Source organism: Lissotriton vulgaris, chromosome 3_1 (genome assembly GCF_964263255.1).
Source record: "Lissotriton vulgaris chromosome 3_1, aLisVul1.2, whole genome shotgun sequence".
Lineage (NCBI taxonomy): Eukaryota > Metazoa > Chordata > Amphibia > Caudata > Salamandridae > Lissotriton > Lissotriton vulgaris.
The window spans coordinates 326,497,605-326,516,383 of record NC_141689.1 but is presented as its reverse complement, the minus strand read 5'-3'; the positions used below and the strand labels follow the sequence as shown (position 1 = coordinate 326,516,383).

General features: G+C 45.4%; 1 protein-coding gene across 1 annotated transcript in view; it reads right to left on the bottom strand.

The window, feature by feature from the left end:
• Window positions 1–18,779, bottom strand: part of SPEF2 (sperm flagellar and cilia associated 2) — a 1,087,451-nt gene that overhangs the window by 849,688 nt on the left and 218,984 nt on the right. The window contains exon 10 of the mRNA XM_086960525.1: window positions 15–183. Coding sequence (XP_086816651.1) covers window positions 15–183 — 169 coding nt within the window. The remainder of the gene's footprint in view (window positions 1–14; window positions 184–18,779) is intronic.

The window sequence follows — 18,779 nt, the reverse complement described above, 5'->3', positions numbered from 1 at the left end:
CATAAATAATGTACCTTATAATCCTCAAAATCTTGCTCATCCAACAGGCCCATTTTTTCCAGTTCCAGAAGCTGCCCAAGGCTTGGATCAGGTGGTAATGCATCGATAGAGGCTTGCTCGTAGAGGGGTTGCCCAGCAAAGAAAAGCTCCTTCCACTCACGCATCACCTTAACTGGGATCAGACTGCAAAAAAACATAGTTGGTAAAATAAGAGCCTGTATAGAGTGGATTCGTCCTCTGTGTTACATGTGTTATTCTGTGTAGAATTTGTAAAAAAAATGACGAAGAAGGTACAGAGATAGCACCCAAAATAACGTTGTAATTACCATTTGAGAAACACTTCAACCTTCACCCACATCGCTAGATCATTCCTGACTCACACATCCACATTGACGATCTACTGTATGTGTTAGTGCACATACAACATATTCTGCACGCGGGGGGCGGAGCTAGCCATGGAGCGAGATGGCCGCTGCCTGAGTGAGCTCCTCGCAGATGCCAAAAAGATCCTACAAAATCCTTGGTATAAAGAACTCACAACGTTTGAAACTGGTGGAGGAACAGTCTCTTTGAAGGCGGAAGCGCTAGCGAGCAAGAACGAACCTTAAACAACGCGCAGAGCTGAGAAACGAAAAGCGACACGTAGGCGCCTACTGAGTGAAAGTGAAACCAGAGCCGCGGGCAGCAGTGGAGGCGCTGGCCGAAACAGACAGCACGTAAAGCGGCCACAAGAGGAGACCGGGCCCGCTGAGTGCTGATTCGGGCCATGCGTGGCTGAAGAGACACTACAACTGCACGAGACACAATCTGAAGCCGACGACGCGGTGATTGAGGTAGAGAGGGGTATGACCGGAGACCCAGTGGATCCCAGGAACACGCGAGGTGCGTAATAGAAGGTGCCGCGTGAAAGAGGAGGTCAAGCCTGGGGCCGTCACTGTTGACTACCTGCACCATTTCCAAAAGCGGATGGAGTGCCATAGTTTGGAGCAACAGATACGATCGGCGAGCTCTGGTGGGGACCGCGACCCGGCGCGAGGTGGTAAGGTGTGCTCTGAGTGGGGTGGGGCGGTCAACTGCGTATAAGTTAAAGGCGCAAACACAGAGGACAAGCTAAAACCATATCCTGTGGGAGCCCTGAGACAGTGGGAAGGCGGAGACAGCTTATACAAAGAGACTCAGCCAGAACAAGAGGGTGGCTGCAGAACCCCCACACATCGGGCCTAAACTCAGAAAAAGACCGACTCACGGTTGGGGAAGTCGGACGAGGAGCCTGTTCGCCCTGTTACTACTGATGGATCGTCTTCCCTGAGCGCAGTGGCGCTTTAGAATTGGGACACCGTGGCACATCACGGGTCCATCCCCCCTGTACCAGCGCACTATAAACGCCTATGCAGCTGCAACATCAACTAGAGAGGCCACACCGGACACAACCATAGCCCTGGTCAGGTGTCGCGTGAGCAGAGTGAGCAGGGGGCCATTGTTCTGAGGGTTGAGAGGCACGGTGTTCTGGAGGTAGCTCGCCAAAACCAAGTACTGGAGACACAGCTAAGTATGGGCGAATTTTGCGGATTTGCGGTCCACGAAATCTCGCGAAATGGCAAAAAAATCTGTGAGTTTGCGGAAAAATCCGCGAACTTGCGGATTTGCACACATATATAGGAGTTCTGTTTCTACTGGCTAATCAGTAAGTGCTAGCTCGTTGGGTAAATGTATAGTGCTTTTCCTACACTGCAGCTACCTAAAGGGCCAGAAGAGTTGTCTTCAGTGACCACGTGTGTCTGTAACTTTGCCACCGCGCCGATAGGCGCCGAGGTCCCTTGTAGTGAGGAAAGGGAGCAAAGACGTTGCATACCCTAGTGCCCTAGTGTGTGTGGGTCGGGGCCAAATGGGCGGGGCTTCTATGCAAGTTCACATGCCTCTTGTTCATAAAGGGTCAGAGACCGATCAGAGCAGCAGATGAGAAGGAAGCAGCCTCCTGGTCACAGGAAGTACACAATGATTGGGCTCGAGAAACTCTTGGATGCAAAAACCTCCATCAAGGATTACATTTAATGGTAGATATAGGGAGGAAGCACACCTGCCTAGCCTCGACCGTGCTCACTAGTTGTTTGGGCTGATTATAATGCGTTACTGAATTTGAGCTTCAACCCGGGCACCTGCTTTATTTATATCTGTAAGTGCTTCCTGTTGAGGTTTAATTTTTGTGACAGGAGCATCGTGCCAGAATGAATCCTACCTGCATATTTATCCACGAAGATGCCACCGTGTTCTGCCATACCTCTACTCAACTGGAGTACTTTCTACTGGCTAATCAGTAAGTGCTACCTCGTTGGGTAAATGTATAGTGCTTTTGCTACACTACAGCTGCGTAAAGGGCCAGAAGATTTATCTCCAGTGACCATGTGTGCCTGTAACTTTGCCAAAGCGCCAAAAGGCGCCAAGGTGCCATGAGTGAGCTGTCCATCATAGTTGGGAAAGGGCGGGAAGACGTTAAATCCGCCTGCAAGCGGATTTGCAGATTTCTCGCGAGATTCGCGGATTGCGAAATTGCCAAAAATCCACAAATTCCTCGAGCAGAACGGATTTTGCGCCCATACTTAGACACAGCTGGGGCAGCAAACTAACGTAAGAGACAAACTTAGTACTTCAAGAAACTCTACTTATAACGCTCCCATGCAGCATAACCCAGTGCTGTACTCAAAGACTGCGCTCCGGCACGGAACTGCATTTGTGATTGGAATTAGTATATAAGACGCGTAAATTGAATGGAGTACATTGCATTTGCACTACTGGACCACCACCGGAGGTCGGCTGGACCTAATTATCACATTGGCGCCACCACACCACGCGGGACTGTGGGTAAGATCAAAAACTCATCGCATCATGGGTAAGACTGACCGCACCCAGCCCAAAATAAACTTCGAACAGGCAAAGAAGCAACAAGATCACAATCCAGAAGAGCACACAATGCGCAAATGACAAAGGGGGCATCAGGCGGGGTGTCGAACGATGATCTACAAACTATGTTTACCACAATCCAAGCAGCACTGACAAACATCGATGGAAAGATAGACTCTTTGACATACAGAGTAGACAGAATGTCTGAACCCATAGACAAACACACAGAAAGAGTAGACATGGCGGAGCACAGGATATCCGAAGCTGAGGATGGACAAGTGCAGGTGGATGCGAAACAGACCACTATGGAGAAACAGCTGGTGGCGATGACGGCGAAAGCGGAGGATTTAGAAGCGAGGTCCCGAAGAAACAACATCCGCCTTATGGGAGTATCAGAAATGAGAAACACCGGACTGATGGAGAGTTAAGTGGAGCACCTACTCCAACGTGGTTCATTTTTGTGATAAATTGATATCAGATGCTATATAGAAATGTGGTTGGAATAGGGTCTTTTCGTGCTAAATCGGGCAGTATTTACATAAAACTAAAGAATAATGGAGATGGTTCGTTGAATTGGCCGGCGAACATTGCCGAGCGATGATTGATTGAAATTGAGCCAATCGGATTGAGGTTACTCATTTGGATGTTTATGTTCAAGGTGCAGTTTCCGCGAAAATCTAAATGGATATTCAGGAAGGCTATTCAGATTCAACGTATGGATATTGTGAGGGCTGCAGTGCTGTCCTTGAAATGACATAATAGAGTTGGTTAGACTATTTTGATGCAGAAGCTAGGTGGAATAACATGAAATACGGGATGTGGACCAGAGAGGGACCCGCAGTCTTGTTTTTTACTATCTTTAAAGACAGACCAGATAGGATTATGGAAGGTGGACGTGACGGGTAATCAAAGGATTTGGTTTGGCGATTGGCTGATTTAAGTAGACCAATTAAATGATGTCAGTGTTAATCCAACCGCTGCTGCTTAAATTTGACACCAAGGAAGTTACATATATTAACCGGAAGACAAGAGATTGGCGAACGAAATGGGAAACGTCCATAGCTATTTTGAGTGCATCTGTGGTTTCTTGTAACCAGGAATGTGATTGGTGGGTGTATTGTTGGAATAGTAGGGCGATACGATGGACCTGTGCATTCCGGATTTATCGGGCCAGGAGCGCGTCAAAATTTTCTGGATGTACAAAATCGGTAAGTGAAACGAAGGGGCGAGTGGTGACTTACGATAGAGCTCAGAGGATCAGAGCAAGAACTTTTAAATATCCCTCCATTCCTTTTTGTCTGGTTTGTTTGTTTTGTAACACTACAGGGTGATGATATATGGAATTATAAGCATTTGAACTTCCCATGAAGTAGTATTGCTGTGTTGGCGGTTTGGAAAGTGAACTGCCTGGATTTGTTAAGGACTACTTATGGATTCTGGATTGTGATTGGTAAAATAACTGTTATTTTGTTATATGGGGATTGGGGACAGAAACCAGGCTAAGGTTGGTAGGTGGACTATTTTTATAAAAAAAACATGCACAGTATGTTTTTTTCAGTTTCGATTTGGAAATTAAGTAAGATTGCCATGTGGGCAGCTCCGAAAGGATATTTCAAAGGAATTGATGAGTAATATTTGTGGATTCTGGATTGTGATTGGTAAGAGAATTGTTATTCTGTTATGTGGGGATTTGGGGACAGACACCAGGTTAACATTGGTAGATGGATGGTTCATAAACATGCACAATATGTTTTTCACAGTTTCGAATTGGGACTAAAGTGGAAGGACCAGGAATCATAGAAAGTCTCAAAATATTAAACCCGAGTTGGGTACACATAAGAATTTATCTTGATTATTGTGACACCAATATTCATGAAGGTGAGCTCAGGATTCAGGTATTGTCATACCACATAACAGGGGGCTCTAATATCCTTGGTTCTACTTAAGGGTTAAAAGTTCATATGTTTATGTTGATGATACAGGTTAGTTGAAACTATAACTAACTTTTCTGAATGATGTAAGTCAAACAGTATTGGATATACAATGAGTTGAACACTTTTTGATTAAAACATTGATAGTCTCCATGTCAGATTAAGGGATTATAATTGTTAATGAATTCAAGGTGTTGGCCATAATAGGGTTTCCATATTGTTCAATAGGCAGGGTGGTATCTTTGCTTAGGCCTTTGGGAACATTTTTCCTGGATAACATCATGTTAATTTGAGGAATGTTATTTATTGGACTATGTAATAAAATGTGATATGATTGCATGGTGACGCTATGTTTCTCCTTATTTACAGCCCTGATGATGTCCCGGATGGGGACGAAACGCATTGGCTGTTAATCTGTTAATTATTGTGTAGGAAATGATGATGTTTCTTCTGGAAGCTGACTGACATTAACATATGCTTCTGAATAAAGAAAACGAACTTCAACACTCTCGATTAAAAGACTACTTTTTGGAATTTTTGTGAACTGTTTGTTTAATGACAAAAAGAAATAGAAATTATATAAATTCAAGTTGTCATTTTTCACGCTCCCTCTATGTTGTTGTTTACACACTGAGAGCACTTCTGCCACCATATTACTAAAGACGAAATGGTAGATGCCATTAACTCTTTCCCTCTTGATGGCCCCCCAGGAGAATCTACTGATACCTCATCTGGCCGAGATATATGAAGAGGCCTATGAGGAGGGCACACTCCTGTCATCCTTAAATGAGGCACTCCTGATAGCGCTACCAAAACCGGGTAGGGATCTTACTGAATGTGACTCGTACAGGCCGTTATCTCTGATAAACATAGAGGCAAAGATATTGGCAAAAATAATAGCGACCAGAATACAACCGCTACTGCGCAATTTAGTGCTACCGGACCAGGCAGGTTTCATGCCCACATGATCCACCACTCACAATATACGTACTATATTCGCATTATACCACCAGTTAGATCTGAAATACCAGCGGCTGCGGCTCTTTTAGACGCAGCCGAAGCATTTGACTAGGTGGAGTGGAACTTCATGTTTGCCACTCGTCGTAGGATGGGGTTCCCAGAACCATTTCTAAAATGGATATCACTGCTATATGCTGAACCTAAAGCACGAGTTAGGATAAACGGGAACACATCAAGCTCAATAGCGATAACGCGTGGCACCAGACAGGGCTGCCCCCTATCACCAATGTTATTTTCATTAGTCCTGGAACCACTGGCTTGCAAAATCAGGCAGAAACACTTCGAAGCTGCCTTGCAACTCTACCTCCGACCTATCAGAATAGCGCTTTATGCAGACGATATAGTCTTTACACCACACACCCAGATAAGAACATAAATCTGCTCATAAGAGAGAATTTAGCCGATATGAGCAATATTCAGGCCTTCGTATAAACTGGGATAAATCAGTTGTGATACCCCTCACTGTTGACACCCCAGAACCTAATCTGGAGTACCCTCTAAAATGGCACACAGATCCAGTGAAATATCTAGGTATCTGGATTTATCGTGATCCACAACTAGTGGTCAAGTGCTGGTGAGACTGGAGGAGCAAGTGGATACATGGATTAAAATAGCAGATAGGATAGCTCTGCATGAAATGATCACACTGCCTAGGTTCCTATACCTGTTTTGGAAGATAACAATATGGCTAAATAAGGCATTCTTTGATCGAATACGTTCTATTTTGCAAAGACTAACATGCACAGGAAAGCAAGCCAGAACTTGTTGAAAGATTCTGACTCAACCATACCATCTAGGGGGCTTTGAGGCGCCAGACCTCCACTTATACTTCCTCTGTCGGCAGGCTCAGCATGCACATTACTGGACGATATCTCATGTTTATATCCCACACATTGCGGTAGGAAAAGATAGCGTACACCCCATGCCACTGACTGCTCTTATAGTGGACCCAATGAACTACATGCCACGTGATACGATACAAATAGCTCAGTGCACCTCCAGAGCGTGGCACGCCCTGGCACACAGAGCACATAAGCTCCTGATTTATGCACAGGTGTTACCCTCGGGGCAACACCCCAAGCTTACTGTCACGCAGAAAAAGAAAATGTACACGCTACTGGCTCATATGGGGCTGACCACTATGGGCAATATGTTCTCACATAACAAATAAATTGACTCAGCAGACCTCTCCCTCTGCGCATATCAGTCCCCCTTGAAGACATTTGTATATCTGCAATTACGAGCGGCAATCAGAACACTATACACTACATTTCCAGAAGAACCCCTGCAATTGAACATGTTACAAATACTATTAACTGCACCTACACACAAGAATTTAGTGTCTTGCTTATACAAAACAGCCCAAGAAGAATAGGCTGAGATGTCCAATGTGGACGCAAACAGATGGGGAATAGCACTGGGGGAGACAAAAGACGAACATGACTGGCCATATAGCTATACACAACTCACGCTTCTCACGTCCAATTGCAACCTGCAAATTATTCACTTTAAGTTCCTCCATCAGCTATACCATACACCGGCTAAATTACACAAATTTGGACTTAGAGAGAGACGGATAATTTCCAGAGATGTAATGCACCAAGCGCTGACTTTTTACATATGTCATGGTCAGGCCCCCGATTGGACATATATTGGAGCGACATCACAGCCCCACTAACTGAGATACTTTAGGAACAGATTCCCAACACCCCCTTGGTGTGTATACTAGGAGTCAGGAAACTCAAATATGCCAGGCGCAGGAAATTTCTGGCAGTTGCACTACTGCTTGCCAAGAGACGTATAGCTATACGGTGGGGGAGCAAAAGACCCTCAAGACTTAAAGACTAGATCATAGATATGACTTACTGCAAGGCAACATTAGAGACTTACGCAGAGGACATCCCACAAGCCCCTAGCCCAGGGATTTCTGGGAACCACTTGTCCAATACCTGCAGTCACACTCAGAGCCCAAACCCACAAAACCCACAGACTGACCTACAGCACTTTAACAAACAAACGTGATAGGCGAAAATAATTGTAGATGACACATAGGTATGGAGTGTTGTAGCAAATAAGGGAGTGGGACATTTCAATACAAAAGGTATCCATCCGCTGAAATGAAGAGCTAGAAAGTGATGGATGATGTGTATACAATACAGATTGTAATCCCATGTGATATGGAACGCTAATTTTTACAAAGTATGAAGTATTTCATGATATGTAACCGTTGGTTGGATGAAAAGAATAAATAAATAAATAAATAAAACATATTTTGCACGCGAGTGAAAACATGCAATATCAAGCACTAGAAGTTCCCTCTTTTCCTAAGCCCTAACTTCACAGCATTTCCTAGTTAAATATGAAAGCAACTTAAGCATACGGTACACATTTCTGGAGTTCAAATAGAACTTCTGTATGTTTAAATGTTCAAATTCAAACAGTTCCTTAAGCACTCAGAGGAAGTCCATGAAAACATCAAAAACTAAATTAATAATACAACAATGTAAAGGCAAAACTAGAACTTCTCCCACAGGTACTCATTTAACCCACATCATTCAGACTGATATCCATTATTGACACCTGCCTCTCATGGCCAGCTGCACTCACAACGGAGGTGTGCTTTTGTTACACCTCTTCTGTGCTTTCTGCTTCAGCACAATACTGAATCAAACAACATCTGGCACAAGCCAGTTTCCCACCTCCCTGGGGAACTGAGTATGCTACTGTCACCCTGTTGGATGACCTTATGCATGATGTGGTCCTTTCTTGTCAGAGCCTGTACCTTTACCTTCTCCCACTGGTCCAATTAATTTGAACCCTGCAGCTGTTAGTTGCATTAGGAGCCCTCACTCTGGAAGCTATTGCCAGTCAGCGAAATGAATGGCTCTGAAATGGATATTTTGATAGTAGAGGCTGACGGTACATAACCTTTGCCACAGTGACTAGCTATGCTGTGCTTGTTAAAAATTCACAAAGTTAAGATTCCAGATGGCCAGCTAGATATAGAAATCTGTCTGATGTAACAATTTAATAGTGTTATAAATACTAGTTTTTCCATTTGAAGGATATTTGTGGATGATTTATCTGCTTCTCGCTTTTCCCCTGTTCAAATTGATTGGCTTTTTTATACAAATTGATCATATTACCTGCATAGCTGCAAGCTGGCATAACGGCATGATGAGCTACCAATGCCCTGCAGAAATTCAGAAACGTGCAGAAAACTATAGCATTCCTAGTTTGGCACTGGGCCCAAGATCACACATCGCTCCAGGACTGGCCTCGCTGCGCTGGTAGCCTTTGTGCTATTCCTGGTTTGGACAATAAGCAAGAACCTTCATTTGGCTGTGCAATATTTGAGATTCACTGCATACTATTCACCTTCAGCCTTCTGATGCTGCTGGACTGGTCGTGGAACCCAAATATAGAAAACAGAGAAAAGGAGGCTGGTCATTCTCAGTGCAGGCAGACACTATCTAGACTACACTGCTCATTGAATAAGGCCGCTGATGCTATGTTTTGTGTTTAAACATTAAACACTCAATGTTTCAATGATAATAATGCACTGTCATAATTCGGGGTTGTGCGATGTTGTGCAATGTTTTAGGTGCGTTGATCAGAGATAATAAACCACATATGGCAAAGGAGTGCTTAACAAAATCAATACCATAATGTATATACCAACTATATGCATTGTACTCAGTAATGAAAACCTCTCAGTGTGCTATTGTAGTTTTAACTACAAACACTGTGGCTGATTCGCCAAGGGTAGAAGAAAAAGTCCTGAGATGCGCCAAGGCATATTAGACCTTTTTGGTCACTCAAATACATATTCAGGGGATTCCAATATCCCTATGCATAGAATTTTGTTTTGTTTGTTTGCAGATTTATATAGGGAGAACTCGACCCTAAGGTACTGGAGCGCTTTACATGACCGCCGGTTACGTTACACAAGGACACATTTTTTTTTTTTTTGGTAGGCACAGGGAGATGAAGTGATTTACCCAGAATATATCCTGTGGATGCGACCCCGAGGCTCGAACCTTGGTTTCTAGCACCAAAGTCGGCAGTCTCACCAACGGACCACATCCTCTCCCCTATATTACCCACATGAACTTTAAGTTAGCATTACTCAGTTCCATATTATTTACATTTCGATGCTTTTTCCTCCAAGGTCAATAGGCGTCACATACACACATACAGCGTATTTCTATAACAATCGTGTTATTCCAGTATTGAAAAACGCACTGCTATTGAAGTACTAAGACAAGGGGCATCCCGGTTATGAAAGGGGCTCTGAGAATGTGCATGTTTCCATAAATTAGTAAATCACTTACCAAATAAGATTTTTTTGATCCAACTGCATTGATCACCCCTCTCTCACTCCCATTTCCCATGATACTCTTCGGAGACTCTCTCCTCTACTCTATTGCACAATCTACATCTTCATACATTGAAGCATATATTGCCCACACCCAACATTCACTTCCATGCATGTGACCCTCACCTACAACAGCACATCTTCTACGTATCGATCATCACTTTCTGGGCTAGCATTTTCTGAAAAAGTTAGTCCTTATTTAATATTCCCGTCACTTTATCTGTTAGCATGATTGTTAGACCCGACATCCTTGGCTTGGTTCCCCCTAACTTTTTTGCCCTCTAACCACCTGTTTTGCTGACTTCGTTTTTGCTGGCTTTGGGACTCTGGGCAGTTTACCAGTGCTAAAGTGCATGTGCTCTGAATTTATGCACAACTGGCATATTTAATTTACTTATAAGTCCCTAGTAAAGTGTACCACATGTGTCCAGGGCCTGTAAATTAAATGCTACTAGTGGGCCTGCAGACCTGATTGAGCCACCCACTTAAGTAGCCCTTTGAGATTGTCTCAGCTCCACCACTGCAGAGCCTGTGTGTTTTGTTTTAAACTGTGATGTTGACTTGACAAGTTAACTGTCTTGGCAGGTCCAAGACTTTTCTAAATACATATAAGTCACAGATAAGGTAGGTAGTGAAAATCTCTCAAATTTGTTTTTCACTACTTCAAGGCCTATCTCTACCATAAGATAACATTGGGATTACCTTGTATAAATGTAATTTCCAATTGGGAAGAGATGGGATCCCCCAAGTTGGGTGTCTCTGGAATCACAATTTAAAATTCAAACCATGGTGAAGTTAGAATTTAAATTGTAATTCTGAAAATTCCACTTTTAGAAAGTTGGCATCCTATTTTAGCTATTTTGGTGCCTTCTGCTTGTCTCTGAATACACGTTTGGGGTGTGTAACAGCTGGGGTTTGTGCATTCCTCTAGACAGCCACAGACAAAGGGAGCTTAGGGGTGACTGATGGGCCATCCACATCCTGTCGGGCCATCCTGAGCAGGATGGGAGGGAGGAGCTGACACACCTGAATTGGTGTCCTGCCCCCACAGAAAGGGCTGCATACCTCCCTGTAGTGAGTCTGAAGCAAGGACAAGAATGTGCACCTCAAAATCTCTCTAAGAAGTCTCCCCACTTCAAAGGCACAACTGGGTATAAGTACTGGACCTCTGACACCACCAACCTTCTGTAAGTTCAAAGAGAGTGTACTAACACATGTTTCTTCAAGGTTTGAGAACCTTCTAGATGGCCATGTGCCCCATGTGCCACATGTGATCTAGCTACATCCATTGAGCCATCAAGAGGGTACATAAACACCATCCAAGCCTGAATTGTGGCTTGGCCTCACTCCCTGCAGAACAAGCTTCACCCTTCCCACTTACCTGAAGAGTCCTGCCGGAACCAAGGTTGCGCTCCAGTCTCCTTCAAGTCCATCTGCACTGGTGACACCCACAGCACAAGCTCTTTGCTCCCTCCTGCACAGCTACTCTGAGCCCCTTGCAACTCCCTCAGTCAAAGCTTCAAGATATTCTTCGAACTTCAGTAAAGAGGAAGAACTAGCTTAAGTACTTAATATCAGGTTAGTGCACACTAATTCTCCTATAGTAGTAAACAGGACCAAGTATCCCAAGCTTCAAAGGCTATAGACTTTTTCTACATTGCTTCTCTGTGATTAATTCCAGTGCTTCTTCTGAGTTTATACTCTGGACCCTTCCTACAACGATGGCGCTATAACTATATCAATCCTGAAGGCAGAGTGCTTGGTTTTGTGTGAGAGGGTGCCCATGCATGAGCTGGGCCCCTCTGCAGCTTTCGGAGCCTATTCCCTGAGGCTGTTCTGTGATGCAGCCACCATATACTCTTAAGTGCATTATAACCTCCCGGTAAATGCTAACTTTGGAATGGCTGCATGGAAACATGTTGTGTTTGGTGTCAAACACTTTGGAATCCTACCTCCCCGCCAGTCCTGGCGGCGGGGGTAGAATTGTGAGCCCGTTTCTTGCATTTCCGCTTGAGGCTCCTTCACGATCCCTGGTCCGTCGACTGGTGGGTCCCCACAAAGGTAATTCTGATTTTCGTGGGGCTTCCCTGATTGCTTCAGATGTGCACTGACTCCCTACCAAGAGGTGAGTCCCTCGGACCTTGCTGGTCCACACCGAAGCATTTCTTTGATTCCTGTGTGGGTTGCTGTTGCCAAGGCTTGTAGGGTCCAATCTGGGCACCGACACCACACTACTCAACATCCTTTGAGGGACAGCCCGATCCCAGATCCTGGTCATCGTCGTAGCCTCCTGGTCCTCGTAGCTGAAGAGTCAAGCTTCACCTTCTTCACCTGAAATCACCCGATATTGGTGGGCATTCGACTATCGTGCCCCTGGTCACTGGGTAGTGACCCAGACTCTGTCCCCTCTGCTTTCAGGTTCTTCTGAGGCTTGGATCACCCCGGACACTTTACACTTCTTCAGCAGCAGCACTTTGCAGCAGATCGCCATTGAAAACGACGACGAAACCCAACACCAAAAGACATCTATGCACCCGGCTTCCATGGGTGAGGTAACTCAAATACTCCAGTGCTTCCGTGGGTGTTGGCTCTAGAAACCCTTAAGACTAAAGGGGTTTGCTCAAAGTCCTCTCCTAAGTGTTCTTTATCTTTAAATCTCCATCCGTGACTTTCCCCATAGAAGTTAATGGTGATTTGCGGCTGTGTTCACACACTGCACACGTCCCCTGTGGGTCCCCTGTGTCACTACCTTGGGAGGTTCCTGGTGGCCCCAGCGGTTCTACAGGCTCTAGGCCTTGCCTCTATACAAATTTCCTAATATTTGCTTTGGTACGCTCCTAGGGCTCAACATATATTGTGCTAATTTACTATGTGATAATAAGTTTACCGTATGTACTTCTGCCTCTAGCCTCATAAAGGGACTAGAGGAATGTGTTTAGAATAAATACATATATTTTATATATATGCCTGGTGTGGTTCTCCTTTCACTTGGTCATTCATTAGATTATAGACTGGTAAAACAAGCTGCTTTACATTCCTCCAAGACTTAGCCTGAAGGCTGCTCTCCACAGCTACCACTAAGATAGCTTTCTATAAAGGTTGTCTTTAACCTACCATCAATAAGGGTTGTTTGGACTGGTGCACTAGAATTGTGGATAGCAGATGCCAGGCCAATGTCTCACATTGGTGGCAGCGGTGGGATTCCAGCTTGCCATTATTTTACCAGATAATCTCAAGTGATAGACTAACTGAAAACCACTAAATGTACCAGAGGTACATATAATACATGCTTGAATACAGTACGTTCTACTGAACTTGGAGTTGTGTGTTAAGGGCTTAGCACACCCTTTCTACAACTCAAGAGAGTTTAGTAGGCAACAACTAGAGTAGGTAGGTGCATACACCACACCTCACTAGTAATGTCTATAAGGCCAGGAACCAGTGGGTCCCTGACAGATGTCAGTATGTTACATGCATCTAAGTATGACAAATTCCCATTCTTAGAATTAAGGGTTCTGTGTACTACAAGGAAATTGAAGACTGGCAAAAGTGCCAATACCCAACGCCTCAGAGAGGTACTACTGTTAGATGATCTTCAGAAGGCTTCAGAGCCTTAGGGGTCAGGCAGTGGGGATGGGGCAGCAGAGGAGCCAGAGCCCAGTGGTACAAACTAACAGGACTCAGACTCTGATGCTGGCCAGGAAGGTGACAATGGCCTTGACCTGGACAATCCAGTTCCTACTGAAGATGAAGAAGAAGGCCAAGGTGGCCCTATCGTTGTCCCCCCAGGAAGAGTTGGATTACAACTAGAAGGCTCAGATCTCCTTCTGTGGAGTCTGACCTTTCTGATGTATCCATAGGGATATCTGTCTCTTCTCATAGGAGGAACTCCTCCCAGGAGAAGAGAGGAAGACAGATGAGGCGTGAAGAAGCCCAGCTGAGAATTAGAAGGCAGCAAGTAGCCTTGAAGAGAGGGAATACCTAGAGCTTCAAAAAGCTAGAAGTACAATGGTGCTAAAGTAACATGGTGGCAGCAACTTCCCTACTGGTAGAGAAAGATCTCATGACCATAGGTATTTAAACAAGAGTGTCCCTCCCTACCAGAGTGGGATGACATCCACAAATGGATAACTGCACTGGAAAGGGCCTGCAAAGTTCAGAAGGTCCCCCAGGAGCAGTGAGCAGCTATCCTGTGGCTCTCCTTTGCAGACAAGGGTGGAGACAAGCTCCTGACTGTCAGAAAAGAGGATGCTGATGATTATACAGTCCTGAAGAGTGCTCTGATTGAAGGGGTTGTCCTAACCTCTGAACAATACAGGATAAAGTTCAGAGATGCCCAAAAGGCTCAGACTCAGGACTGGGTTGACTTCGTTGATTGTGCTATTAAGGCTCAGGAGGGCTGGTTACTTGGCAGTAAGGTGTGTGATTATACAGGATTGTACAACTTAATTATGAGGGAGCAGATCCTTAATAATTGTCAGAATCAGCTGTTGCATCAGCACCAGGTAGACTCTGATCTGACCTCTCCGTAAGAATTGGGAAAGAAGGTAGACAAATGCATAAGAACCAGGGTGAAGCAGAAGGTACAGAACCAGGGTGAAGCAGAAGGTACAGAACCAAGGTGGTGACCAGAAGAAGCAAGATCCTAATAAGGGTTGGGAGAAGGGTGAAGAACAGAAGTCTTCACAAGGCCCCCAAAAATCTTCTAATGGTGGGGATTCCCAATCATCCAAAAAGAAAGGCCAAAAGAAACAATGGTGTAAAATCTGCCAACAGAATACCCATTGGACTAGTGATTGTACTAGACATAAAAACTCAACTCCAGCCACCATTGCCCCTAATGCAACTATTCTCCCTAGTTTAGCTCCAGGTGGTGGTACTCAGAATAAGGGTGTAGTAGGGTTAACCCTGGGTTCTGAGATGGACTCTGGCCTATACAGAGTTCCAACTCAGGCTGTACTGATCTGTGATGGAGGCATGGCTATGTCCTCCTTTGTGAGTCCCAGAAATTTGGGCAAATACAGACAGCAGCCTTTGATCAATGGAAAAGAGGCTATGGACTACAGGGACACAGGGGCAAGTGGCACAATGGTGACACAAGACCTTGTGGCTCCTGAGCAACTCATACTTGGTGAAACTTACCAAGTGACCAATGCTATCAAGTCAGGACCAACCATGCCCTGGCAGTTGTTAATTTCTCCTGGGGAGGGGTAACTGTCCTCAAGAAGGCGGTGGTTAAGTGCAGACCTCCTGTTTAATGCTTGCTTGGCAATGATTTAGAAACTTCAGCCTGGGCTGAAGTGGAGCTCTGGACCCATGCAGAAATGTTAGGTATCTCTGCACATGTGTTTGCTGTGACTAGGTCACAAGCCAAAATGTCTAACACTGAACGGTCCCTGGATTCTGGAAGAATGGACCAGGTGCCTTCCAAGAAAAGGAGCAGTAAGGTTAAGGCAGCGCCTTCCCCCCTGACTCCGAATACAGATCAGTCTCTTGAGGGACATGATTGTAGTCCTGAAGAAGGAACTGTCCCAGAGGAGCTTGAGCCTGATCAGGTTGGGTTCTTGGGGACCGGGGGCCCTTCCAGGGCAGATCTGAGCAAGGAGCAGCTGAGCTGCCCTTCTCTGGAACCCCTCAGACAGCAGGCTGCTGTTGAGGCTGCTGTGAATGCTAGGGGTACCCATAAAATATATTGGGATGATGGACTCCTGTACTCAGAGAATAGAGACCCCAAGCCTGGTGTAGCAAGGAGGTTGGTTATACCTTTGAAATTCAGGGGCTTCCTATTAACACTAGCCTATGATATTCCTCTAGCAGGTCATCTGGGCCAAAACAAGACTTGGGACAGAATTGTCCCTCACTTTCATTGGCCCCACATGTCTGAAGACACCAAGAAGTGTTGTCACTCCTGTGTCACCTGCTAAGCCAGTGGTAAGGCAGGTGGTACAGCAAAGGCCCCCCTGATACCACTACCTGTGGTGGGGGTTCCCTTTGAGAGGGTTGGGATTGATATAGTTGGTCCCATGGATCCTCAGACAGCATCTGGGCACTGATTTATCCTGGTGGTGGTGGACCATGCCACTAGGTACCCAGAAGCATTTCCCCTTTGTACCACTAAAGCACCTGTGGTGGCAAATGCCCTCCTGGAAGTGCTCTCAAGAGTGGGTTTCCCTAAGGAGGTAGTTTCTGACAGAGATGCAAACTTTATGTCAAGTTACTTGACTGCAATATGGAAGGAGTGTGGAGTGAATTACAAATTCACCACACCCTATCAGCCACAATGCAATGGTTTAGTTGAAAGGTTCAACAAAACCTTAAAAGACATGATCAAGGGTCTCCCAGAAATGCTTACGCGGAGATGGGACACCCTTCTGCCCTGCCTTTTGTTTGCATACAGAGAGGTTCCTCAAAAGAGGTTTGGTTACAGCCCTTTTGAACTTCTGCTTGGGCATCCTGTAAGAGGTCCATTTTGTCTGGTGAAGGAGTATTGGGAGTTACCTCTCAAACCCCCTAAACAGGACATAGTGGACTATGTATATGGTCTCCACTCCAGGATGGCCGAATACATCAAAAAGGCAACCAAAAACCTTGAGGCTAGCCAGGAATTGCAAAAAGCCTGGCATGACCAAAAGGCTGTACTGACTGTTTATCAGCCAGGATAGAAAGTGTGGGTGTTGGAGCCTGTGGCCCCAGCAGCCCTCCAAGACAAGTGGAGTGGACCCCATACAATTGTTGAACAGAATGAAGAGGTTACCTATTTGGTAGACCTTGGAACTCCTAGGAGCCCCCATAGGGTGCTTCATGTCAACAGACTGAAACTTTATGTTGACAGGGCAGACATGGGCTTGCTCATGGCTACTGATGAGGGACAGGAGGAAGAGACTGATCCACTCCCTGACCTGCTCTCACCGAACCCTGATGATGGGTCAGTTGATGGTGTAGCCTTGGCAGGCAGCCTCACTGCTCAGCAACAAGCTAATTGTAGAGGTGCTCAATCAGTATAGGAACATGTTCTCACTGACTCCAAGTCAGACTACCTGGTGCGCTCATGAAGTGGACACTGGGGACAGTCTGCCTGTTAAAAATAAGATTTACAGGCAACCTGATCAAGTCAGGGACTGTATCAGGACTGAAGTCCAGAGGATTTTGGATTTGGGAGTTATTGAACCATCAGATAGCCCTTGGGCTAGTCTAGTGGTCTTGGTACCTAAACCTCACACCCAGGGTGGTAAGAGAGAGATGAGGTTTTTGTGTAGCCTACAGGGGTCTCACTGCAGTCACTAGGACTAATGCCCATCCAATCCCAAGAGCAGATGAGCTTATAGATACTTTGGCCTCAGCCACGTTTCTGAGCACATTTGATCTTACAGCTGGCTACTGGCAGATCAGGTTAGCTGATGATGCAAAGCTAAAGACAGCATTTTCAACCCCTAGTGGGCACTATCAATTTGTGGTAATGCCCTTTGGTCTGAAGAATGCCCCTGCCACTTTTCAAAGGTTGGTGAACAAAGACCTAACAGGCCTGGAAGACTATAGTGCAGCATATCTAGATGCTATTGCTGTCTTTAGCTTCACCTGGGAGGATCACCTGGTCCACCTGAAAAATGTTTTGGAGGCCCTGTAGAAAGCTGGCCTACCTATCAAGGCTACTAAGTGCCATATAGGGCAGAGCGAGGTTGTGTACCTTGGCCACCTTGTAGGTGGATGCCAGGTACAACCATTACAGAGCAAAATCCGGACCATCATGTGTTGCTCCAGCTTTCTTGGGCCTGACTGTGTACTACAGAAGATTTGTAAATGGGCATGGATCCATTGTGACACCCCTGAATAACTTAACTTCGAAAAGAATGCCTAAGAAAGTTCAGTGGACAGTCAGCTGTCAAAAGGCATTTTATGACCTGAAGCAGGCCATGTGCACTGCACCAATTCTGCAAAGTCCTTACTACTCAAAAGAATTAATTGTCCAAACAGATGCATCTGAGTTGGGGGTAGGGCCTGTGCTGTCACAACTGAATGATGAAGGTCAGGACCAGCCAGTAGCTTTTATTAGCAGAAGGCTGACCCCCTAGAGAGAAACGTTGATCAGCTATTGAGAGGGAGGCCTTTGCTGTGGTTTGGGCTCTGAAAAAACTGAGGCCATAATTGTTGGGCACTCACTTCACTGTTCAGACTGACCATAAGACCCTCTTATGGCTAAAACAGATGAAGGGTGAAAACCCCAAACTTTCGAGGTGGTCTATTTCCCTACAGAGGATGGACAATGCAGATCTTATCTTATCTTATCTTATCTTAGGTGCACTTTATAGAGCGCACTGACGCCGAGGCTTCCTAGCACTAGATGGACTCTCAAGATATTTCCACTTAGAACATGAAGACTCAACTGGTCAAATTTAGTTTAATGTCCCTGCATTTGGGGAGTGGGGGTTGTGTAGGAGAGTAGGATCTGCTTACTATGGTTACTCCCACTTTTTGCTGGTGTTTCACAGTTTTTCGACTTTAGTCTGGCTGGGGCCCTGCTATCCAGGACCCCAGACTAGCTGCTTCCTCTCTAA